General features: G+C 42.5%; 1 protein-coding gene across 1 annotated transcript in view; it reads right to left on the reverse strand.

Annotated features, from left to right (window-relative positions):
- Positions 1–26,871, reverse strand: part of SMYD2 (SET and MYND domain containing 2) — a 43,310-nt gene extending 16,439 nt beyond the window's left edge. The window contains exons 1-6 of the mRNA XM_073338922.1: positions 26,531–26,871; positions 23,332–23,395; positions 9,607–9,717; positions 7,747–7,807; positions 5,248–5,372; positions 1,540–1,607 (exon numbers count right to left, since the gene is read on the reverse strand). Coding sequence (XP_073195023.1) covers positions 1,540–1,607; positions 5,248–5,372; positions 7,747–7,807; positions 9,607–9,717; positions 23,332–23,395; positions 26,531–26,712 — 611 coding nt within the window. The 5' untranslated portion in view covers positions 26,713–26,871. The remainder of the gene's footprint in view (positions 1–1,539; positions 1,608–5,247; positions 5,373–7,746; positions 7,808–9,606; positions 9,718–23,331; positions 23,396–26,530) is intronic.
- Between the last annotated feature and the right edge of the window lie 263 nt (positions 26,872–27,134).

Raw genomic sequence — 27,134 nt, forward strand, 5'->3', positions numbered from 1 at the left:
AAAAAAAAATTATTTTTCAGTTATGCACACAAAAAGTGTGTAAAAAAATCTTAACTGCTGGGGAAAAGTATGTCCCCCAGCACTCTGGGCTCTGAGAAAATTCAGTTTGTCTGTTTTATTAGACACAGTAGCTAAAATACCTTCTTTAACCCCACCCCCAAAATAATAATTGCTTCTTTGGTCAGAGATCAAGGAGAAATCTTAGCTCAACGGTATAATTGTTAAATTCGAAAGGCCTAATTCACAGAGTTGCTGAGCACCTTCAGACAGAAAGGATGGTCTTACGGTTAAGGCACTGGACTGACACTCAAAAGCTCTAGGTTCAATTCCCTGTTCTGCCATAGATTGCCTCTGTGACCTTGGGTAAGTCACTTAATCTCTCTGTACCACAGTTCCCCATCTGTAATAGGACAACAGCATCACTGCCTGTCTCTCACCCTTTGCCTTGTCTTTTTAGAGACTGTAAACTCTTTGGAGGAAGGACTGTTTTATTCTGTTTATGTACAACATAAACTGCACTTAGCACAATGGCACCCGGACCTCAGTCGGGGACTCTAAATGTTACGGTAATACAACCAACCACCACCCTGTGGCTCCCACTGATGTCGATGGAAGCATGTGCCCAGAAAACTCAGATTAAGCAATGCCTTCAATATGGGCTTATAGTCATCTCCTTAGCTATATTGTGAGCAGCAAGAGGGGAATTTGCATACCAACTCCCTTGAAGGAGCACCTTTCTTCCTCTTGAGCACTAGAAAGGCTCCTATTCCACGAACAGCACTTTAATAACATCTGTGATTTATTTCTAGAGCTGACAGAGTTTGTACATAATTTTTCACTGTCATGGCAACATAACATCACACTGTTAAACATCGGAGGAGGAGGTTGGAGGGATGTATGAAGGAGATATGCTACTTAAAAAGGAACAAAGCTAGGGAGATGGCACTGAACAAAGTCTAATCACTTGGTCAGAGAGCACCAGGTTAAGGATTCCACCAAACTAAAAACAAAATGGGAAGGTTTTATGGGGGAAGTCATCTATGCAACTATTTTCAAATTCTTTTGATCACTAGAAGCCCACTGGTTCATATCAATCTAGGTGTGGTTCACACCCTGAGTTTCATCGCTTCAAAACAAACTGAAAGAGTAACTCTGCTGAAATTATTAAGTTTTTAAATCAAAAATGTCTAAAATCATAAACTGGTTCACAGCCACTTGAAACTTTACCCTTATCAAAAGGTAGGTGGACCCTCTTGAACTCTTTGGCAAAGACGGCCTGGCTTTTGGGTTTCCAACAAAAGCAGGGGAAACGTCATTATAAAAAAAGTTTGCACAACTCCATTGCACAGTACTATACATGTCCCTCTATGTACACTAGACAGTTCTTTGAAGCCACTGTGCTACAACTCCAGTACCTTGGAGTATTTCATTAGAGACAGAAACATAACCATGGGTTAATTCAATTTACCATGTCTGTAACATGTATCAGGGCTTTTTTAAAAAAAAAATTTATTGTTTAAAAAATAAAATTCAACCTACTCAGGAAATATTGCTGATCCCAAGTGAGACAGTTCTTCATCTTCAATTGTGAAGCCATTACAATTAACCTAAGGAAAAGAGAGAGTGATTAGCTTAGATCTCTGGTAATCACAATCTTCTGGTTTAATATTCCATGTTTACATACTATATTCCTCTGGCTATGAGAGACCACAGTGAGCGGTAAATTGAAGTAATCTGGTAGCAATTCTGTTTATTCTTAGTCGGTATTTATTACAGAGCTACTGGTGTTCAGAGTCCTCATGTTGAGAAGTTTACAGTCTTTTAGGCAGACTAAATGTAAAGGATAAAAGACTCATGCACCAGAGTAGGATCAGACCACAACACAGAGGACATCAGCATTTGGATAGCCAAGGACAGGACATGAGGCTTAAGAAGAGTTTGGAAGAAGGAGGGACAAGTTGCCTGTATAGAGCGAGACAATTCCAAACAGAGAGGACATTGTGAAACAAGGCACAAAGTTGAGAAGTGGCAGAGGAGAGAAAAGGCCAATCCTGCTTCAAATGGAAATTTAACTACAGATGTCAGTGGGACCAGGATCTGGCCCAGAGGAATGCTAACAACAGAGGACTGGACAGAGCTATGTGCACAAAGAAAAGGGAGGGTGAACAAAACCAGACAGACAGTGAAGGGCCTGTGCAGTGCCTTGAATATGACACACAGGGCCTGGCACAGTGGGGCTGCAACCTGGTCAAGGCCTCAAATTGCACCTGCAGTACAAATATTTATTTATTAGTAATGGACGAAGAACTTGAATTTTGTGGAAAATATAGAGCAGAAGCGAACACTGGGAATACATGACAGTGGAGACATAGTGGGAGGGGCAGAAGCAGACCGGTTTAATTAAACTACACAGACACAGGACAAGGCCAGATATTTGTCAATACACTTGAAAGAGAGGAGTCAAGCAGGCCATAAAGCCATGTCCTGAAATCCCTACTCATGTTTTTTCTCTCATTGCTTCAATGGGAGCTTAGGGCTAGTCTACCCTACTGCACGCATCAGTACAGCTGTGCCTCTGTAGCACGTCTGGTGCAGACCCACTGCGCCGACGGAAGAGCACTCTCCCATCAGCATAATTACTCCACCTCCGCGAGAGGTGGAAGCTACAGTGGCGGGAGATGCTCTTCCGCTGACATTGTGTGGTGTGCACAGCACTTTAAGTTGATGTAACTTGCACTGCTCAGGGGGTGGCTTTTTCACACCCCTGAGTGATGTAACTTACACTGACTTAAGCGATAGCGTAGACAAGCCCTTGGTCTAAGAAAGAACTTCAGGATTTGGCCTACGACAGTCTAAGTGCCAATGCATGTGCACTAAACAACAACATTTAAAGCTGCACTTCCCGTATATGTTCACGGTCACTAAAATCCATGTCAACCCCAATCAAGTAGTTTAGTCCCCATTTTGATGACAGCTGCATTTATGCCAACAGAAAGTTAACCCCCATATGTCTCCCTGCCAGTATCGATAAGCTCTCCTTTCCATGATGATACCAAAATGGAATGAACACAACTGTTGTCTCACAAGTGACAAATGAAGACACAACAGACCCAGGTGCAGCCAATCAAGTATAAACTAGTAGGATTGTCAACTGCACAGGAAGCCCCCTGAAAGAATCCCTCGTCTTTCCTCTTTACTGAAACTACCGGGAACACACGCCTATGCTCCACCAGCCAAACTACAGTTAGGAATGTACTCTACAAGCAGTGTGAAACCCCACCCCCAACCCACCTCGACCATCCTTCAGATAAAGGCCAATGAACTACATAAGCAGAATTCATGGTTCTAAATAAAGAGTCCTCACCAACACCACCTTCAGAATGGTAAAATAACTTCTAATGATGATTACTTGTAGTGTGGTAGTATCCAAAGGTCCCAGTCAGGATGGGGGCCTCATCATGCTAGGTGCTGTACAAACATCCTGCCCCAAAAGCCAACAATCAAATTTAAAACAAGACACAAAACAGGTGAGCGTAAAACAGGTGGGAAGGAGGATGGGGTTAACAGCAATAAGAAGATAGGGTTACATAGGCTGGTGACAGACACAAAATGTGATGGTTCCAATTGATTTGTAAGTGTTTTTTAAAGAAAAGAGAGAGAGAGAGAGAGAGAGAGTGTGTGTGTGAGAGAGTGAGAGTGTGTGTGTGTGAGAGAGTGAGAGTGTGTGTGTGTGTGTGTGTGTGTGTGTGTGTCAGGCACCTCCAACTACCCTCAACCTATAGTCCTCAGTAGGTGGCTCTTTCTTGTAAGCATCATAGCAGAAATGGGTCAGGAGAAGGGATTTGAAGGATAAGAGGTTAGTCGGTTAGAGTTTAATTCAGGGAGAGTGTTCCATGTGTAAAGGGAAGTTTGTGAAACTTGAATGGCGTTCAAGGCTGGCATCAGTGATACAACAGAGGATAAGAGACTAGAGCAGGGAAGAAAGGTGGGGGCAGAGTAATGCAGACTCTAGAAGGAGGGGACAAGTCCCTTGAGCATGATGTCATCAAGAAGGGGTGTCAGGGGATGGACCTGGAGGAATGTGTAGAGCGTAACATGGACACAGTGACAGGCTAGGATGCTGATCTCATTAGCTGGGTTTTGTATGGACAGAAGGGAGCAATGCGGATGTTAGGGATGCTGGGGAAGAGGGGTCTGCAGTACCCAAGAGAAGGAAATGAGGAGTCAGTAGCATGCAGAAAGTAGCTGAAGCAGTGGGAGCTGACAAGATTGCCCAAGAACAGAGTAGCATGGGAGAAGCTACTGTTTTAGTCAAAATCAATTAATCTTTGTGGGCTCTGGCTGCTTTCCAGCAAAATATTCAAAATCACAATAAGAATCTGGACAGGTCAGATTCCTTAAATCGAAGCAGAGGTTTGGATGCATCTCTTTCTAGATCACTTGGCAAACTGAAAACGCTTACAAAAAAAAAAATAGAAAGAAAACTTTTCAATCACCAAAGAAAAAACAAACAAAAACAAAAAGTGAATCATGGGAAACCAGATGGCTTAGAGGATAAGTAATGGAATATGGTACTGGAACTTTCACCTGAAGTACAGCAGTTTAACCGCTAATTAAGGTAAGAATAGCAATGACGACCTCTTACTGGTAGGCACTGGCCTATACAAAAGGAATGGGCAGTCTCAGTCCAATAGTAGGCTGTTGTCCACATCTCAAAAACCTACGACCACAGATGGCACGGCACCCTTTGTTGGAGGCTTAAACAGGGAGTCCAGACAGAAAGACAGAGTGATGCTTGGCAATTCTGGATTTAAACGTGCATTCACTTTTTTTTTTCTTTTTTTTGGGGGGGGGGAAATGAGGGGATGCAGGCATGAAGGCGAAATGTCACTCTTAGAGCATCACAACTATTACTGTGTCCAAAAGATACATGCAGTCTAGATATATGTGAAATTCAAGGTAAGAGACAGAGGTGAAATTAAACATTTTAAGATTTCAAAATGTTATCCAAAATGATATTCTGCCTCCTTGCCACCCGTCCAGAGCAGTGATAAATGAATTACCGGATCACATGTAGAAACCGGTGCCTGGGAGAGAACACCATAGCAATGTTTTACCACTACCACCTCTGTTTGGATCCAAGGAAGGCTGTTCTCATTGCTGTCTTTTGCTTCTTTCGCTTCTTTCATGAAGACTAGATTCTCACAATATCATCTACCTAAACGGATTTTATTCTAGCCAACTTACTTGTGCAAAGAGGACTACAAGGGCAGCGTTGTCAGGGTACGCTATGTGCTTTGAATAAAAGTGATGAAGCGCAGCAATGTCATTCTGAATCAGTTCTCTCTTTTCATTGTCTAGTTTATCAAGGTCTGTGGATAAAGAAGACATCCTGTTTCAATACAAAGAACTCTCTCCTGGTTAACTGCAGCCATATCTAAGTCAGAACAGGTCATAACTTGGATGGGAGACCCCCCAAGGAACAGCTGTATGGAGGTACTGCAAGAAGTGGTTGTGATTGCTTCTCCTTCCAAGGCCACGTGTATACACTGGGAAAATGCATGAGATTAGAAAATGTTGGATGATGCTTTTTTTATTCACAAGAGATTAAACACAATACCCCTTACTGAGAACAAGAACAGTAGTGTTTAAAACTTGTTAGCTGATGGTTAAGTTAGCCCTAGGGTTAACCATGGCTGTGAATATGGTCTTATACACTACTTGGCCCCATCTACAAAAGGTGCTAAGCCACATTTAATATCTTGCTAGTGAAACATTTCCCAACATGACAGACCTTCCCCATGTAGACGTGTCCTAGTCAGTACTGAAAGCGTCCCAGTATAACACTGGAAGAGACTGTTCTGCCCCTCATCCAAAAGACAGGATCTCTAATAGCAGAGGTCCTAAACACTTGCAGTCAATGAAGGTCTCTACCATTTGCAAGGCCTGAGGCATCAGCAGTGGTGTCCTGGCATACTTGTCTGGTCCTGTCTTGGTATTTTATATCCAGTCCCACTCATGGTTCCAGCTGAAACCCTGGGCAGCTAAGCCATCTGACATTTCGAGGGGGCTGTGGACTGAGCATTTTCCCAGTCCCTTCTCTGCCTGAGACACTCTTTGCTCTCACTCCAACAGAAGCAGAATGGAGTGCCTAGCTATTACCACTGTCCTCCTCCCTACTCTACACAGCAGCAGGAGTACCAAGCCACACCTGCAAAGCAAAGTAATGCTGCAATTCCCCTTTACATCCCCCAAAATATAAACAGCAGTGAAGAGAGAGACTACAGGAAAAAGAGCTGAAAATGAGGGGCACAAATGAGAGACACACATAAGAATGGGGACAAATGAGGGGAGACACAGAATAGTGGAGACACTGAAATGGGACAATTTCGGGATGAGAACTAGGGGGAGCTCAGGTGCAAGAAAGAAAGATGAAGCCTTCCCAATGGGAATCCTATGCCATTTCTTCACTCACCCATCCCTGGGAAGAGAGTGAGGGCAGGGGGCAACTCCTGAAGATGCCAAAGGGGGGTGGGTAACAGGCAGCAAAGGGGGCTTCTCACCAAGACAGCCAGAAATAGAGAGGAAGCCTGCTGGGGGAGAAGGGCAGAATTGTGGTGGCAGAGCATTTCAGTGCTTTAGGAGGGCCCCACCACAGTTTGGAGAAGCATCCACTGACCCAAACCCCAACCCTTTTGAGCTTCCAAATGAGTAAGATATTTATATTAACGCAGGCTAAAATTCAGCGGAATACACAGAAAACCCTCCATGAACACCCACCCCCCCAGTTCCCACCACTAGCTTGTCTGACAACTTGTCCTCTAAATTCCTCTCAGATGTAGGCTGCTCTAGCTTGGACAAATGCCAACACTTTACCATTCCATTCCTCCAAGCAGTTCCAGTTGAGGCGGTAATCTCATTCACCTCCTGTACTAAAGCTGTTCGGCAGTCTTGCTGGGCTTGGTTAAATAACCGCCACTTCTCACTCCATCAATGACAGCATTTGTCTAGCATTTTGTCAAAGGGTTGGGAATCCTTCAGGATGAAAGGCATGTAAGCCTACAGTACTATCGCCCCATCATCTCAGACGTGTGCACATCAGCTTCTTCTTATTACTATCAATACCAAGAAAGGGAGCAACACTACAGCACCATACAGACTATTCCAGGCTGGTTAGTTTTAACAGTTGCTCAATTTCTAACTGCCTCAAGGGTGTGGGGGTGGAAATGGTAACCTTCCAGATAAAAGCAAGCCACTGCCTTCTCTCCTTCCTCAGATCACTTTGGAGCATTCAGGACATGGAATTTCAACACAATCACAGAGAACATGTCAAATTTGATTGGCAGTGACAGACACGAAGTGCAGTCCAGAGGATTCTGCAATTAGCCCCATAGTCATTGTCACCATCAAACAACTGTGTTGTCTCTGATTTTATGCCTCCTGGTAACAACACCAACTATTTTAATTTTGCAACATTACAATTCAGAAATGTCACCAGGTGCCAGGAAAGCCATCTGATGAACACTACATAATTAATCTGTCTAAATTTTCACCCTCACTTCCCCAATCTACCAACAGAAAAAGAAATTAAAGCATTACAAAAATGTTTGGAAATGCGGTTCTTTTTTTCACTCCCTCTTCCTATAACAGAGATGCTTGGAGAAGGTTTTTACGAAGGGTAATGAAGCAATTCCTAAATGCAATATGGAAAAGAGCTCTTGTTACCTGCAAGTCTTCTCTACTTACGTGATTCAAACTCTCTTACTGCAAGCAATTTTTCTGACTGTGTTCTTTCAGGGTGGGTTTTCTAGGAACAGAAAAAGATTGCAATGACAAGAAAAAAAAATGTAGAACGATCACATATTTTGTCTATCAATGCTTACATTGAAAGTTTTTACTCACAAAACAAAAACATAAAACCTTCATTGTATTCAGGCTTTATAAAGGCCAATGAACAGTGATCTGGTCAAACTGACTAAACTTACAAGGCAGAAAAAAAGTATTGCTGTGCCAAACAAAGCAGGCGTAAACTAACTCCAATCAAATGTACATACAGAACCAGTGGAGTATTTTAAAATATGTAATTTGCTTTGTTATAGATACCCAGAAAGCGACTAACAGCAGCAAAGCAGGCAAGAAACAGGCTTCGCTTTGAGGAAAGTGAATAAAGTCACTGTTGACAGAGTTCAAAAGCAGTGCTCTATTGTTGGCCTAAGGCCACTTCTTTGTGATCTTGGCCATTATATATGGCTTTGCAGGTGGCCCAGCAGCTGAGATTCAGGGACTATGGTTTGCATATTTAGCTTTTATATGGCATGTAGGTTCCCCCCTCCCTCAAGCACAAATTTATTCCAATGACTTTTAATCATTAAACATCTAATTTTGTTTGTGGACCACCACTAGACTGTGCTTTAATTAAAAAAACCAAACCCCCACACACAGGTACAGAGGGAGTATGCAGGCCACCTTCCCAGCAGGCCATCAAAATCCTCTCTATATACAGTATCCGGGGTGCCCTGGTCATATACGTAGACCTCGATCGTACAAATGTGCTTCAAAGAGGATTTGTTTTTGCAGAGAGAATTTAGAGCTTTGCAAAAATACACAGTGTAATAACCTTGAAACTTACATGCCCCATATCTTCCATGCAAACACTTCTGCTATGCCCTTCCCACCATCACAAATTCTGCATTCCAAGGAATATTGCAGGTGGAGTTAATACTACAATGTCAGAGCAAGCACACTAGCATAGTACCCTCCTATAAATAAACCTCTTTCCAAAGACCAAGGGACTGATTTTCCTTCCTCGAACACTGGTTTTACATCAGGATCACTCCAGTCATTCTAACTGGATCACTCAATTACCTGTTCTGTTCATTCCCTCTGAAGCAGCTGGCATTGGCCACTGTCAGAGACAGGAGACTGGGCTAGATGGACCATTGGTCTGACCCAGTGTGGCCGTTCTTATGTAACTATTTGCATCTGTCTGAATGAGAAGAGAATCAGGACTTATGGGGTGCTTACAGAGTGAACAGTGCTATAACTATACAATGCTATATAGTAAAATCTGAAGGAAGTTCTGTTTCACACAAGTCTAACAAATGTGGCTGCCATTAAAAAGCCAGTGTTTGCCAACAGATACCACATGTGGTATCCATCAATTTCACCATAAACACCGAGTCCGATCCCCCTTTCACTTATGCTACTTTTGCCTTGATGCTATGCCACTGACTTCAGTGCTCAGAGTCACATTGGTATACATGAGCAAAGAATCAGGCCCACTGTATTTAGTGAACCTATTAGTAAAATTCTCCAATTTTTGGTCTTTAGCCCACACTGCACTGGTTCTACTAAGACATCAGCTTAACACCTCTCAAAGCCCCCAACTGGATGTTATGCTGCTGTAGCCATTTCAGACATCAGTTTTTTCAGCTGCTCACACTCAGCATTCCAGCCAATCTGTACACAGGAAACTAACATGAAGCACGCTTTGCTGGGACAGTTACTGTCGGTCAAATTTTCATTTTTTCCTGCTCTTCCGGCTCCTCGCCTCCACCCCCCTTTGAAAACACATACGTACCTCTCAAAGTCTTGCATTCTGCTCACCTGTTTGGCAAGAATCCTCGCGGTCAGTCTCACGGTCTCTGAGGGATTCCAGTTCTGCCCAAAAACACACATGGCAGAACATTCCAGCTTGTGCATAGGCCAATCTGCTTTCTGGAAGGTTGAAAAAAAAAAAAAGAAGTGCAGTAGATAAAGAGATGAGAAAAGAGGATGCAGCGAGTCCCACCACAACCTGGAGGTCAAGTGACATGTGTTTCCTTTAGAAAAATAAAATGACACTTGCTAAATCGGAACAAAAGCTTGAGTAATTTTTAAGGGACAGTTTTCTATTTAAACATGCTCGCCAAGGATGAGTCAAGGTCATACTATCTTCATTTACTTGGTAGAAATAAAATATAAACGCAAAAGAAACAAACATGAAACACTGTTTCTAAATCGTCAATCCTTATTGTTTAGAACAAGTGTGGGAGGGGAGATTAGGTTCTCTCTTAATGGTTAGACTGGGTTCAATTTCCATTGAATAAATACATTGGCCCCGATTCGGACATGACCCTGGTGTAAATCAGGAGTAAGTCCTCTGAAATCTATGAGTTTTCATCAATAAAAAGACAGTGTATGTAAGATCAGAATCAGACCTATTGAACAGATTCTTCAGATTTATTTTGTTAGTTAGCAAAGTGTAATAGAATAAGCCTGGTGCTCTCCAATGCAGTAGTAGCAAGAGTAGTGGCTGAAAGAGGACAGACACCCTTTAGTTAAAATTTAATGTTATATACTTCCCTTAAATGTAATATACAGTAAAACATTTCATGCAACCACGTAATTAATCTTTTGCCATCAAGCAAAGTTATGAACAGCTGTTCTCAGGTGTCTGAGACTTTCCTGAACACTCTTTGGATGAAATGGATGCAGGCCATTAAAGCCTGCACAAAGAGATCCACATTAACAGATTTAAGTGGTACACAGGGTGTGGTTCAGGCCTCTCCTGGACTGGAGTGTATTTCAACTTATTTATATATTTAGAACCTAAATCAATGTTCAATTTTATATCACACATTTCTAACATTCACGCCCACAGGACATATAAAGTGGTAAAACACACACAATGGGTTACATTTATACATTTGTCCCTTAATACTTAAGAGGCAATCAATCCCTATCCTCAATTAAAACACCTGAGCCAGGGGAAGGTGTGGGGTGGAGAGGAGAGAAGAGGAGAAGACAGGGGAGCATACCATAACAAGCCCCACAAATTTATGACTGAACTCAAGTCAGAACATGAAAGTCTTTCGCTGCCCCTAGAGGGATACTAATGTTGCACTCTGACACATACTCCAAAGTCACAGGACTTCAGAGAATCAGCCCTGCACTTCACTCTTGCAAAATTCCAGCATGGAGCCCATCATCACCACCCTGAAGTGCCATGATAGGATTTGGAGCAACTCAATGTCCCTCAGGTAGATTGACCCATGGTTATTTAAGGCTTTATATACCAAAATAAAAGTCAGACCCACTGTCTTATCTTGATGTCTCAGGAGTTTCCATTGGAAATGACTATTTGTAATTGCCCCATACACTGAGATACATTTTAGAGACTTGCCATAGGAGGGAACAAAGGCCCTCAACTCACACTGGAGGCTCAACAGGGTGCAGAAGGTGCTCAGCACCTTGCTAAGTTAGGCCCATTGCCCTTAGTGTCTTTTTTTCAAATCCAAAATTGAGATTTTATGTAAAGCAAACCCAAGGTCTGACAGTTCTAAAAGGTGACAACAATGTAAAATTTTAAAGTATTTTACATTTTAGTTGTATCATTTAAAAAAAAAAATCTTGGATGCTCCCATTAATGCAGCAGTCACATTTTTCAAAATTTGTCCTTGGAAATACCAAATTCCTATGCACTGTGAGAGCTGGTTGGAAAATTTCTATGGGCCCTTAGTCCTTAGCGTGTGTGCAAAAATTACACAATGAGGACGCAATCCTTTATTCGTTGCACATCCAAAACTCCCACTGACTTCAACTTGAGGAGTTTGGGGTGTGCAAGATCAGACCCTAAATTTTTTTAATACAGACTTACGTTCACATACACTGTTTAATTAATAAGAATACTTGAAAAACAAAGCCAAGATACAAAATTATATGCCTGTCTCAAAATAATGTTTTCAAAATGCATTTGTTTCCTTTATTCTCTAAGCATTGTTAATTAAAATCTTTCCTCAGGCAGAATCATACTGAGCTATGTGAACTAGTAGGGAGGTTAAAGGGACAAGATATGGCTGAATTGTGCAAAGCAAGATAAAAGCCTGAAACATTGCAGGAATAGAGAATAGTGATGACTGAGTAATACTGGTTATGAAAACACTCAGAGAGCCCTTCTCTGCAATCACAGCAGGATTGCATTTAGCATTCTTTTCCACATTTTCTCTGAGTGGTTTGCATTACAGCAGGTATCATTGTTCTAGCTGAATCCCCAGTGTTGTATTAATGTTATTTTTTTCCTATTTTCATTACATCTACTGTATTTTTCCCCTCATTTAAGGCAGAGTGACAACACTTTTGGAAAGGAAGTTTGCTAAGCCTTGTGTTTTCCACATCAAAGAGTGGAAAAGTAACCTCCTCCACCAAGTTCTTCAAAAGGATTGCATCAGCTAAGACTACTGGATTATGGCCTGAAGACTAGACTAGTGCAGTATACTACAAAACCAACAACCAGAACTCAATGCAAGCCCAAAGGGAGACATTTGGGGTGCCAAACATGATCTTAAATTTTCAGTCCCATATAAAATTACTATCATTTGTTAAATGGCAGTGATGTGCTTTGTTGGTACAGCAGAAGACAAATAAAAACAGTCTCTGCCCAGTGGAGCTTAGAGAGTCTAGAAGACAGATACACAGATAAGACAAAAAGGGTCCTGGGAAAGCCATTGGAAGGGTTAACAGAGCCCAGTCATGCAAACACTTAGAGCCTGATTCTACCACTGATACTTGTGTTGGGCAGTGCTCCTGCCCCCACAAAGAATACCACAGATTTCAAAGAATTTCAAAGAATACCACTACTTGTGGTGTATGGTATTGTTGAGCGTGAGTAAAGGTATTGCAATATGGCCCTGAAGTGCTACACCCAGTGACAAGTGATTGAGGTGTAAGCCCTTGTGTCTTCTTTCCCTCTCGTCCCCATTTACATAATGTTGGGCTGGAGAGGATACAAGATTGACATGGGTTAACATCTGAAGGACTCCCAGAAGAAGCAAGTCTTTTTAGGCAGGATTTCAGTGAGGAAAGGGTGAGGGAGTGGCCCAGTAGGAGCGAAGATCATTCCAGGCACAGGGAGCAACATGGAAGGAGACATGAGCATGAGAGTGGGACTGAGAAATGAAGGGGACAGTGAGGCTGGTAGGGAAAAGGGGACAATGGGGCAACATTAGCAGAAATAAGATAAGAGATAAAGGTGGAGCTAGTCACAACTTAAATTAAAAGATTCCTGAGCTGACAGGGACAAGAGACTGAGAAGCAAACACTTCCATATACTAACACTTATAACAGTTTTACCAGTAAGGTAGCTTCTCTAGGCAAGGAATGAGATTTGATTACCATGAGCGCAGCCTTAGCTTGCCACACAAAATACTTTGACTTAATAACATGGATAAATATGGACCCAACGCTGGTTATTCACATGTGGGAGACAGGGAATCTCAGGAGTAGATACAGCTTGTTTGAGCATTCCATCAGAGTGGCGCTTAATCTAAAAACCTGCAGATCTCAGGAGACCTGTCCAGAGCCCCAGGATATCTACCTGGATGCCTCACGCCTCCATGACCACACAGATGCTACAGTGGAACCCCTCTCCCTACACCTCCCCCAATTCCAGTGTTTTTTTCTACCCTCCCCTCTTGGAAGCAGAGCGGAACATTTGGTCTTTTATCAACAATGGGCCAAATCCTGCCGTTTTTACTCAGTCAAAACTCTCATTAAAACCAATGTGAACATTTCTCAAGTAAGGACTCCAGGAACTTCCCAACTAAATGTGCACAAATCACCTAATCCTTTTAAAAAGTATTTTCAAAATGATCTCCTGAGAGTGTGAAGACGACACATGGACTTTACAATGTATATAAATTACGGTAGCATTTCCCTTTATTTATTTTAGGCCTACTGCCCTTAAACTTCCATCAAGTGTCCCCTTGTTCTCATATTAAAGGGAAGGGTAAGATAGGAGCTCCTGATCAGCTCTCACTGTACCCTTAGTAATTTTGATAACATAAGGATTGTAAGTCTCCTCTCACTCTTCTTTCCCAGCCCAGAGGCATGTTCACTTAAATGAAATTTTAACATAACAGAAACATTCCACGTTATATTTGACTTAAATCCACCTGTATGAAAATGTGCAGACTTTTTGCAAGACAAGATTCTTACTGAAACTAGCAAGCAGGGATTTAGTTGCATAAGAAACAAAGGCCCTATCCTTTTCTGCACTCCAGTGGCATAAAGCAGTTGGTAAACTGGCTTAATCAACCTCCTCAGGATTCCCCTTACTAATGGGAATGTCCAGGTGGCACAAGGCGGGTGCAGTGGGCCCTTGCAACTTGGCCCCTGGAGTGGAGGCATGGACAGAAAACAGGGAATAGACAGGTCACTGTGCTCTGGTGATACCTAGCTGTCAAAATAGCCCCTTGGAGCTCTGGGCAGCTGGGTATTGTTTAGAGGAGCCATGAGGTTACCCTAAATTGCAGTAGAGGGACCTAGATGGGCTGGGATCAGGAAAGGGAAGAGATAAAGACCGGTTAAAATCATCTTTGGTCCCCACTTTCTGAGGCTGTGCGGCTGTGTTGTCCAAAATTGTACCTCAAGGGTTAAAGCTTTTCCCTACTGAAGTCAACTGGAGTTTTGCCACTGACTTGAGTGAGAAATGAGCAGGCTCCAAATACATGGTTTCCCTTGCTACAGAAATACAGATTCCATACAGTGCAATACAACAAATAAAATCTTCAAGCCTTCCGTCTGCAGAGCACATTTCAAATGATGAAGGAAGAGACAAGTACAGAACAAGCTGCATGATGATTAGCTGACCTCAGCTCTCTGTAAGGGATAAACAATAGGTGTATTTAAATAGTTGAAAGAGGAAGCACTAGTAACTGGTTTATAGTTCACCAGTTCTGCATTTGTAATAATGTAACCCTCCTAAAACATTTCTCTTCAGAGCGGTTGAACAGTTAATTTCGGGGGAGGGGATGACAAAAAATGAACACAGGTCTGATGCTGTTCGACTAAAACCATACTTTAAAAGTCAAGACCTGAACAATTGCATGTGGAGCTTGAATTCCATTAGTGTAATTGCAGGTCGATACCGTGCGATGCTGGTAGTGAAAAGCAGAGCGATACGGATCAACTGACACTCACAAACCTTAGCAGAAAAAAAGTCAGATAGCAGGCAGCAGAAGAAAGGGGGACCCAGCGCTGAATCCTGAGCTACAGCCAAGGAGCACACAGTCCACCTCAAAAGGGCCTGGGGTTGCAAAGATGGTACATAAAGCTCAACCCTGTGATACCTTTGTCCTAGGCTGGCTTTGTGATTATGTAATTGCTCAGTTCAAGAGGAGCAACCTGAAGGCTACTCTAAGTTATTCTGGCTGCCAACAGGCCAAAACAGTAACTGGAGATCAGCAAACATTAAGTTAGCCCCAGCCACATCCCCCATGCCAGTCCCAGAATGTGAGCGTGAGGGAGCTGCTATGCCACTGGTGGATTCCCCCCATCCCCACCCAATGAGCTAATCCTCCTTCTGCTACTTGTGCCAGCTTTAAAGCTGCCTCATGTGGTCAGTGAAGTGCAAAGGGATCTTCACGCTGCAACACAGTATTTGCGCCCCTGGGTCAAAGACTTGTGGCCAGGAGACAGGAGCTGTGCTCATTTTTCCAGATCTGCCACTTTTTTCCAGATCTACCTCAAGCTTCTGGAGTGACCTTGGGCAAGTCTATACATCTCTTTATGCCTCCATAGCCACCATTTGCAAAAAAAGACAAAATATCTTCCTGAAAAGGCATGCTGTGAGGCTTAATTCACTAAAGTGTGTAAAGCCCTTTAAGACCCTCCAGTAGGAGATGCTACATAACTTACACGGGCTGCAAAGTTGTATCTGAGCACAGAATATAACCCATTAAACACAAAGTGTTAATTACAAAACAATTTCTACAGTTACTCAATCCATAATTCTGAAAAACTTATCCAAAACCTTTTGTTTGATATTTTAAACATATTTTTAAAAAAGTTATACTTGGAAGAATTACTTTCAAATCAGTTGAAATATTGCACTGGCACTATAGCACTATATGTGGGAAGGGGGGGACATAAACTCAAATATAGTAAAAATATTAAATGATTCAAATTGTACCATAGAGCCTATCTAGATAGAAATTCCATGCTTGAATAATAAGAGTATAATATTAGGAATATACTACCGACGACCTGACCAGGATGGTGATGCGGACTGTGAAATGCTCAGAGAGATTATAGAAGCTACAAAAACAGAAAACCCAGTAACAATGGGGGATTTCAACTATCCCCATATTGCCTGGGTACATGTCACCTCAGGATGGGATGCAGAGATAAAGTTTAATGACTGCTTTTTGGAGAAGCTAGTCCTGGAACCCACAGGGGAAGAGGCAGTTCTTGATTTAGTCCTAAATGGCATATAGGATCCAGTCTAAGAGGTGAATATAGCTGAACCTCTCAGTAACAGCGACCATAATGCAATTAAATTTAAGAGTCTTGTAGGGGAGGGGGGAAAATACAGTACCACAAAAGCCCACCACAGTAGCATTTAATTTCAAAAAGGGGAACTTCACAAAAATGAGTATGCTAATTAAACAGAAATTACAAGGAACAGTCACAAGAATGAAACACCTGCAAGCTGCCTGGAAACTTTTTAAAAATACCATAATAGAGGCTCAAATTAAATATACACCTCAAACACAAAAAACACCAGTACAAGGACCAAAAAATTGCCACCATGGCGAAACAGAGTAAAAGAAGCAATTAGAGGGGAAAAAGCATCCTTTAAAAAGTGGAAGTCAAATCCTACTGAGGAAAATAGAAAAGAGCATAAGCTCTGGCAAGTCAAGGTAAAAGTACAAGTAAGCAGGCCAAAAAAGAATTTGAAGAACTACCACCCAATGATACAAAAACTTTAAGTACATCAAATCAGGAAGCCTTCCAAACAATCAGTGGGGCCATAGGACAACAGAGGTGCTAAAAGAGCACTCAAGGAAGACACGACCATTTCTGAGAAGTTACAAAAAGAAAAGGAGTACTTGTGGCACCTTAGAGACTAACCAATTTATTTGAGCATAAGCTTTCATGGGCTACAGCCCACTACATCGGATGCATTCCGATGAAGTGAGCTGTAGCTCACAAAAGCTTATGCTCAAATAAATTGGTTAGTCTCTAAGGTGCCACAAGTACTCCTTTTCTTTTTGCGAATACAGACTAACACGGCTGCTACTCTGAAACCTGAGAAGTTACATGAATTCTTTGCATTGGTTTTCACTGCAGAGGATGTGAGGGAGATTCCCACACCTGAGACATTCTTTTTAGGTGACAAATCTGAGGAACTGTTCCAGATTGAGGTGTCAGTAGAGGAGGTTTTGGAATTAACTGATAAACTAACCAATAAACTAAGCAGTAATAAGACACCAGGATCACATGGTAATTACCCAAGAGTTCTGAAGGAACTCAAATATGAAATTGCAGAACTACTCTGTAACCTATGTATGTAACCTATCACGTAAATTAGCTATTCTCCAATCATAGGTAAAGAGCATAATGTGACACCAATTTTTTAAAAAGGCTCCAGAGGCAATCCTGGCAATTACAGGCTGATAAGCCTAACTTCAATACCAGGCAAATTCAGTGAAATTATAGTAAAGAACAGAATTATCAGACACATAGATGAACACAATTCGTTGGGGAAGAGTCGACTCTGCTTTTGCAAGGGGAAATCATGCCTCACCAATCGACTAGAATTCTTTGAGGGGGGTCAACAAGGATGTGGACAAGGGTGATCCAGTGAATACAGTTAGGGCCCTTCATTTTGTTTTTTATTTTGTTTAATTTTTCCCAGGAATTTATCAGCTTTTATTACTACACCAACAAAAACAAGTGAAAAATCAGTGCAAAAAATTAATATTTCAGGGTAAATATCAGGGTTTATTTTGGTGGATGGAAGGAAAGCGGGAAAAGTATTCAGTAGATTAATGCTTTGATGAAGAGAATTCAACGTGGTTTGCTGCAGAACTAAAATGGAACTCAAAACACAATGTCACCTCTGAGTTTAAGAAAACAATATCTCTAATACCCAAATAAAACTTCATTTGAATAAACAGTTTACTCTTCTAGACTTATAACTAATAGCCTATAAATATTTACGCCACACCATTTGCAGCGCATACAGTCAACTTCATCCTTTTCTCCTTTTTTTTTTAAACTTTCAATTTTAATTTTCTTCCCATCTTAGTGTGTCAAAACTTTAAACTGTTATCTGCTAATGGCTTGAAATGTGTACGTGGTGGGCGTGAGATTCATCAGTACATTCAGATGCGCACGCACTTATAGAGTTTGTATGCATGCCTGCTTATTGTGTATATCTTCTAGACTAATACATAGCCTTACTTCAACAGGCAGCTTTGCATATACATACAGACGAATGTATTATCGTAATTCCTACATCTCATGCAATGTATTGTATTTTCCTAATAAAACAAGTTATTTTTTATATATTTAAATGATACAAAAGTAGGGCAAAAATCGGGGGGAAAATAATATTTTTTGTAAAACCCAGGATTTTTTTGGTAAGAATTGGTTTAAACTGAAAATGAAGGGGCTTAGATATAGTGTATGTGGACTTTCAGAAAGCCAATGAGAAGTCCCTCACCAAAGGCTCTTAAGGAAATTACTTAGCCATGGGATAAGAGGGAAGGTCCTCTCATGAATCAGTAACTGGTTAAAAGACAGGAAACAAAGGGTAGGAATAAATGGTCCATTTTCAGAATAGAGAGATGTAAATAAGCAAGGTCTCCCAAGGAGCTGTACTGGGACCAATGCTGTTCACCCTATTAATAAATTATGTGGAAAAAGGAGTAAACAGTGAGGTGGCAAAGTTTGCAGACTATACAAAATTACTCAAGTTAGTCAAGCGCAAAGCTGACTGCGAAAGATTACAAAGGGATCTCACAAAATTGGGTGACTGGGCAACAAAATGGCAGATGAAATTCAATGCACTAAGTGCAATGTAATGCGCACTGGAAAGCATAATCCCACCTCTACATACAAAATTAGCTGTTACCAGTCAAGAAAGATCTTGGAGTCATTTCAGATAGTTTTCTGAAAACATCCGCTCAGTGTCCAACAGCAGTCAAAAAGCGAACAGAATGTTCGGAAACATTAGGAAAGGGACAGATAATAAGACAGTAAATACCAAAATGCCTTTATATAAATCCATGGTACACCCACACCTTGAATATTGCATGCCGTTCTGGTCATCCCATCTCAAAAAATGATATATTAGAACTGGAAAAAGTCCAGAGAAGGATAACAAAATGATTGGGGTTATGGAACAATTTTCATAGGAGGAGAGATTAAAAAGACTGGGACTTTTTCCTCTTGGAAAAGGGGACGATTGGTATGGAGGGGAGGTATGGTAGAGGTTTATAAAATCATGAATGGTGTTGAGAAAAAGTGTTATTTACCCCTTCACGTAACACAAAAAACAAGAGTCTCCAATAAAATTCATAGGCAGCAGGTTTAAAATCAAACATAAAGGAAGTACTTCTTCATACAACACACAGTCAACCTGGGGAACTTGTCACCGGGGGATGATGTTATGAGGGCCAAAAGTATAACTGCATTCAAAAAAGAACTAGAGAAATTCATGGAGGATAGGTCCACTAGCCAAGATGGTCAGGGATGCAACCATCACACTCTGGGTGTCTTTAGGCCTCTGATTGCCAGATACTGGGACTGGACAACAGGGGATGGATCACTCCATAATTACCCTGTTCTGTTCACTCCCTCAGAAACAGCTGGCATTGGCAACCGTCAGAGGACGGGAACTAGGCTAGACAGACCATTGGTCTGACCCAGTATGGCTGTTCTTATGTTTTAAACTGTTCTAGAAAGGGGAGTGTGAACTGAAATGAAATTGATTTCATGTCCCCCACACTACACTGAATATGTGACAAACAGCTGTCAGACTGAGTGATATTCAGATTATTTTTATAGCATTGTATCTATACCAGGTTCTTGTTGGCAAGGGCAATTTTTAGCAAATGAATGTGGATTCACAGAGTACTAAAAATATCAAATGAACAATGCTATAAGAAAGCTTTTAAGTGCAGCTCCAGACTTTCATCAGTTTGGTATGAAGAAAACGAAAGCATGAAGTCCCACATCCATGGAAGCTGAAAGGGAAACATTTACTGTACATCCCACTGTTACAAGTTCAATATCAAGGCACAGATGTCCTACTCAACTTTGACAGAGAATTGTTGAATTGGTGAAAAGTGCCTTTGAACAAGACAAGGATGAAGATGTGATGTAGATTGTCTGTGCAGTCATTGGGGACCGGTTTCTAAAGAATGTTGTGCTTGAAGATAACATTGAAAGAATGTCAGAAGAATTGAATCCCAGCAACGTTCCTAAATTTCACCTGAATGATTCAGAAGGATCTACAACACTGAAGATAGATTTATACTAACGAGAGAGCAAAAAGCTCTAAGCATTTCACGTAGAGTGATGAAGAGCGAGCCAATGCTGGGGCACATCACAGTACAGTCAAGACACCAAAACACTACTGAATGATTTTATATACAAAGCATTATGTATACATATTTAGGAAGGGTTTTAATTATCATTAACTTAGCACACAATCAGTTCTTCTGCTAAATGTTGTGTCCTGAAGCTTTCAGGATGTTCCGACTTCCTGAGTGGATGGCAAGAAGACTTTTCCTCTTGGAAGGACATTTCATCAAAATAAGGGGTGTTCTGGCCCCTGAAAAACTTTAGAGATAGCTAAATACAAATACTACCTCACTCTGTAAAAAATAATGAGTGATCTACAGTACCAGAATACCTGTTCTTGGGGGGTCAATGCATACAGGAAGAGAGGAACTAGCTCCTATTATATAAGCCTCCTCAAGTCTAGAGTGCAGATTCCAAAATACTGGGAGGCAGAGGATGGACTTGTGGCTAACACAAGTAACTCAACATCAGGAGTTACTACTACTGCCTCCAACGTGCACTTGCTATTTGAGCTGGACCAAGCTGTTTAACTTCTCTCTACCTTAATTAATCCATCTGTAAAATGGCAACAATAGCCATTATCTACTTCATAGGAGTACTGTGAAGCTTATTTCCTTGTTTGTGAAGAAACGGATTCTCAGATGGAAGATGTTATACAGCACAAAGCAATTTTATTGCAAATATTATTGGATTCTCTCACATGAATTGTACAGGGCTGGTATGAAACAATGTCACCCGGCATGCACTTTTTACATCTACGTGCAAGTGCTTCTCATGATGAGATTATGGGTTGTCAGAGGATTTAGCTAGGCTTCCTGTGAAGCTTTTCCAGGACTTTTCCCTGGGTCCTTAAAGATGCTCACTTCATGAAGCTTTCACTTTCTGCTATATGCAACTACTGTCCTGACAACCTCTTATGTAAGCCAATATCAATATTCAAATTTTTAAAGCTGCCTTTGCTTAAAGCTTTCCAAACCAGCTTGTGACTCAAAAGTAGGAGGCCATTTGATGATTTTCAGTCCCGCACACTAAAATATAGGGGGGAAGCCTGACCTGAAGAGGTATAGATTATATACCTAAACTAAAAGGTTATCTCCCCCCAGCTTTCGTCACGAACAAGTTTGGCCATCTTACCGCCTCTCAGAGATCTTTCCATCACATGTAAATAACGGAAATGAAGAAAGCAAAAGAGGAAAAAAAATATAAAGCTAATAGGCAAATATACCCTTGTCCCACTGTCCTTTGCAGATGAAAGAAAATCAAAGGAGGCCAGATCCTGCTGTTCATTACACATATTGACTAGAACCTAATTCTGGACCAGATTCTGATACTCTTACTCACATTGGGTAGCACCTTATTCCACAAACAGTCCTACTGACGTGAGTAAGGTATCAGAAACTGGCCCTCGGGGGGTGGGAGGACGATGACTACTAAGTGTGGTAGAATCTGGCCCTACGTTCTTAGTGTTTTTATAGGAATGTCAGAATTACAGACAAAATCAGCATAAAAGCTAGAAGTTTGGGGTGGGGGAATGCATAAAAGATACTACAGATATGCAATATCATTCAGAGAAACGAGATGGCTTGTTAAAATGATAGCTCTTTCTGAAGCTGCAGCAGCAATCCCAAATATTGTGCTTAGGACCAGGACAGCACAACACAATATTTCATCCCAACTAAGGGGAATGTAGAATATTCTGCATTTCATCCCAGCTAATGGGAATGTAGAATATTCTGCATACAAACAACAACAAGATGACAATCAGCACATTATCATCTAAGATAAGGCTTGTGATGGATGATTTCCTAGCTGAAAATCTGCTTTCACACCAAAGACCTCAGCTCTTATCTAACCTCCCAATGAAGTGAATTTGGTCACCTTAGTCCTTCATAAACAACGTTCCATACCACAACCCTTGCCCTAGAGCATTCTATAAGTTAAGATGTGTCTCATTATTTAGCACTTAGACGGCGTATATTTTTCTCACAGATAAGGAGCATGGTTACTTTAGGTCAAGCTGACAGCATGCAAAGGCAGCATACTGGAATTGGCTAGATTCAGTGAATTAGATAAGAACAAGCTCTCCCTCCAAAACAAAGAAAAAATAGAATTAGAATTGCACTGGGGTGTTTTTCAGTGAACCAGTCCTTCATTCTATTCTACTTTAAAGCATATTAAAAGCTCCATAACAGGAATATCAGAGAATGGCCACTCTGGTTATCTCTGCCCCGTAATAGAAGTCTGAGAACATAAGAACACAAGAGTGGCCGAACTGGGTCATACCAAAGGTCCATCTAGCCCAGTATCCTGTCTTCCGCAGTGGCCAATGCCAGGTGCCCCAGAGGGAATGAACAGAACAGGTGATCATTAAGTGATCCATTCCCTGTCGCCCATTCTCAGCCTCTGGCAAATGGAGGCTAAGGACACCATCCCTGCCCATCCTGGCTAATAGCTATTGATGGCCCTATCCTCCATGAACCTATCTCATTCTTTTTTGAAGACTAAGAGAGGAAGCACAGTAGGTTTCTAAACTAATATGCACTATAATTATCAACAGCAGCAACACTTGCAATAGATTTTGAAAAAGTTAAATCAGAGATATTTATTTTTGATTTTTCAGCTGGACAAGGACTTCTTCACCAGCTTACGGGACTAACGTTAAATCTGAGTATATTTAAAATAGGCTGAAGTTACTGAAGTAATTAGTGGGCTGGTAGGCTGTACTAATCAAATGTCTCAGTAATACCATGTCCCAGCATAGCTGATCTTGAATGACTTAATATGAACATGTCTAAATCCTGTAATTGTCCAAGGCACAACTCCACTCTCAGCATCTCTGGGATGCTGAAACTGACCAGCTTGCTGTTCTTAACACTAGATGTGATTACAGCCTGTCAGTGCTGTACTAAACTAATGATAAGTGCAGCTTACTGCTTTAGTGAACCCCTTTCCCTCCTCACAAGAAGTTGTAACACATACCTGACATTCCACATTGCAGTAAAATGCCTGTTTACATCTTCCACACTTGGACAATCCTTCTTTCCTTAAAAAAATAAAACAGAAGTTATATACATCTTCTAATAGTGAATTTAATAGGGAGGCTATACCCTATAGCTTTGACATACAACCACAGCTTAGTGAATGTGACAGGAATGCACTTTTTAAAAAAATAGATTTGCACAATACACTGTATTTTCCTAATCAAATGACTTTCTGTCCAGAATATTCTGGTTACAGCTTGAACCTAGTCTATTTATTTTTGTTTTATTTATTAAGAGTTTCAAATGCAAGTTTTCCTAATAGCTGTTATTACGTAAAAGACTTTACTATCCTAATCAAGCCATGGTTTCAGAAACATGTTATTCTATGCTGCTAGATTTTACATTATCCTTTGAAATTACATTCCACACACTGATATATTGCTTTTCCTTCTTCTCTAAGTATTGGTTGCTTGGTTGATTTAATCACGGATATAAATCTTTTGCGTCCTAATTTTTTAGTTCTATTGCTTGTCTATCTAACAGTTTTTGTGTAGTTGAAAATGTTCTTAATCAACAAGCCCTCTGAAATCTAAACACACAACATTTTAAACACTTTCAAGTGACTTAATTCGGGGTACAGCATCTGCTCTGTGATTAATGTATTATAAAAGTTTCCCTCAACCTCCCATAGTCCCTTTTCATTCGTATAAAGCCTTAACACAGCAAAGACCATAGGGAATTTGCTGCAAGGTGCACTGTACTCCCTCCATGCCCCCCCTTAAAAAGCTGTTGAGGTTTAAAGATCGCCACCCTGAGTAAAAAAATTTCCATCTGAAAACTGTATGCCTACTATTGAGTAACCCCTAAGAGTATTATATTTAAAAGTAATTAGAATTTCCTCTATATATTTCAGTTCATTACCTTTGTGTATCTGATAGCACTTTGCATATCAGTTTTATGGTTTCCCTCATGTTTAATCAGTTTCCACCTCTTTGAGTGTTTGGCTTTTGGGTGCTGGGCCTTTCCCACAGTTACAGAGGAGAGAAACATTTAAAAATAAACAGGAACTCCTGCCTATATTTTAAAAAAATATGCCAGGGGACTTAGGTCTAGGTCAACTTCACCAAAAATATTTTAGTACTTGTGGCACCTTAGAGACTAACCAATTTATTTGAGCATAAGCTTTCGTGAGCTACAGCTCACTTCATCGGAGTGAGCTGTAGCTCACGAAAGCTTATGCTCAAATAAATTGGTTAGTCTCTAAGGTGCCACAAGTACTCCTTTTCTTTTTGCGAATACAGACTAACACGGCCGCTACTCTGAAAACTGAATGCAATGTAATTATTCACATGAATAAAGTTATTCCTCGGCCTAAGTTTTCAGAATCATGCCACAGAGTATGAGAATATTCTCAAGAGGAAATGGAACGCTTTTCTGGGACACTTGAAGGAACAAACAGGGAAGATGTTAGTCATTTAGTTAATGCACTTCTGGAAGGCGCTCAGATACTATGGGGATGAGAGCGATATAACAATCTGCACATAGGCACCGATTCTGTGGGTGCTCCGGGGCTGGAGCACCCACGGGAAAAAATTGGTGCGTGCTCTGCACCCACCAGCAGCTCCCCACCCCAGCTCACCTCCGTCTCCTCCCCTGAGCGTGCTGCATCCCTTCTTCTCCCCCTAGCTCCCAGCGCTTGCCGCCATGAAACAGCTGGGAGCTGGGGGGCAGAAGGGGGAACACAGCGCACTTGGGGAAGAGGCGGGGCTGGGATTTGGGGAAGGAGTCCAATAGGGGCAGGGAGGGGGCAGAGTTGGGGAAGGGACTTTGGGGAAGCGGTTGGAATAGGGGCAGTGCAAGGGTGGAGTCGGGGCAGCAGGGTGTGTTGAGCACGCCGGGAAAAGTTGGTGCCTATGAACCTACACAGAACTGAATATAAAACCGAAAGAAAAACAGTTTTAAGGAAGACGTTTAGGATCAGTGCTGTACCCAAAGACCCATATAAAGTTTATACAAAGAAAGAAACAATTCTGTAAAAAGGAAAGTTTTTTCAAAGGAGGATCCTTGAGTCCACAGGAAGTGGTAACCTATATATGAGATTATTTTATGAATGTGCTTACATGCTTGTGGTGCTCACCTCCACTATTACTTAATAAAAAGGAGGGAGTAAAATCAGCACAGGAAGATCAAGTTACAGCATAATAATGACAAACTTGGATGTCAGTGGATCTTCAGATGAGTAATAGACTTGAGGGAGAAAACATCTGAGAGAATTAAAGGATGGGGGAGGTGTCTCAGCAACGTAAAAGCCCTTGGCAGTGCCAAATCATGGATGCAGCAGTATTCACCGATGCTTCTGCTATCTAAGATATATAGCCCCCCTTACCCTAACATATGAGTGCTTCAGCCTTTAACATATTTATAGGGTTGCCAGCTTTGGCTTGATGAATTCCTGGAGGTTTCATCACATGACATTATCTTTAATTAAAGATTAATCTTTAATTCCCAGAGACTCCAGGACAATGCTGGAGGATTGGCAACCCGAATTCATCAGTGTGGAATTGGAAAATACTACTCCCATTTTACAGATGGGAAAAGGAAGCAGAGAGAGAGAGAATAAGTGAGTTGTTCATGGTGACACAGGAAGCCCATGGCAAAGCACAGGATTGAAACCAAATCACCCCCAGAAGCCTAATCTAAGGCAGTGGTTGTCAATCTGCAGTCCACAGATCCCGGTGCGTTTGAAGTCTACGTCAAAGGAGTCTGTGAAAGATTGTCACTACCGTTATTGAACAGTGATTTTCAACTTGGGGTCCACTGACCCCTGGGGGCCCCCAGGCCACGTCTAAGCTTTCCAAAGGAGTCAGCACCTCCATTTGAATTTTTAGGGGTCCACAAATGAAAGCTGGACTCCACCCAACATCTCCTACCACCAGGACCCCACGTGTCCAGGAGATCTCACCTCCCCTGCCCCGCCCAGGCTCAGTTTGTCCACCCCTCACTTCTAACCTGCCTCCCCAGCACATCCTGGCGACAGCCCCACGCCCCCCCGACCCCTGTGGGCTGGGGACACCCCCCCCCTCCGACCCCCGGGCCGACCCACGTGCGCCGGGCACGCCCGGGGCCCCGCAGGAGGCGGGCGGTGCTAGGACCCGCGGGCAGCCGCTGCTCGGCGCGGGAGCCGGGCCGGCAGGTACCTGGCGAAGCAGCACTCGCAGTGGTTGCCCCGCTCGCTGACGGTCAGCACGCAGGTGTAGGCCGGGCAGCTGAAGAGCAGCTCCCCCGGGGCGAAGCGCTGCCGGGCCCGCAGCCCCCGGCCCTTGCCCGGGCTGGTGAACCGCTCCTGCCCCTCCCCGCGCGGGGCCCCCTCCGCCCGCATCCTTCCCGGCCCGGCGCGCGCGCGGCCCTCCCGCTCCCGCTCCCGCTCCCGCTCCGGCTCCGGCAGGGGGCTCCCCGCCAGTCCGCTCCTAATGGAGCCGCGCCACCCGCGCGGCACCACGTACACCGGCAGCCGACTCCCCGCCAAACCGCCGCAGGAGCCCGCCGGGTCCTAGAGCCCGCCCGGCTCTGGAGCGCCACCGGCTGCCCCCCCCCCCCAGCCCTGAAGGGCTGGCCAAGCCTGCCGGGCGTGACGGGGCGGCGCCGCCCCACCTCTGAGGCGGAAAAAAGGGGCCGAGGGCAGCGCCAAAACCTGGGGCCTCCCTGGAGGGGACTTTTCTCTCTGATCCTCCCCTCTTCTAGTCAGCGCGGGCATGAGCACTGCGGTGACCAGGTAGTAAGGGGCGGGACCTCAGGACACTT

Source organism: Lepidochelys kempii, chromosome 3, assembly GCF_965140265.1.
Source record: "Lepidochelys kempii isolate rLepKem1 chromosome 3, rLepKem1.hap2, whole genome shotgun sequence".
NCBI lineage: Eukaryota > Metazoa > Chordata > Testudines > Cheloniidae > Lepidochelys > Lepidochelys kempii.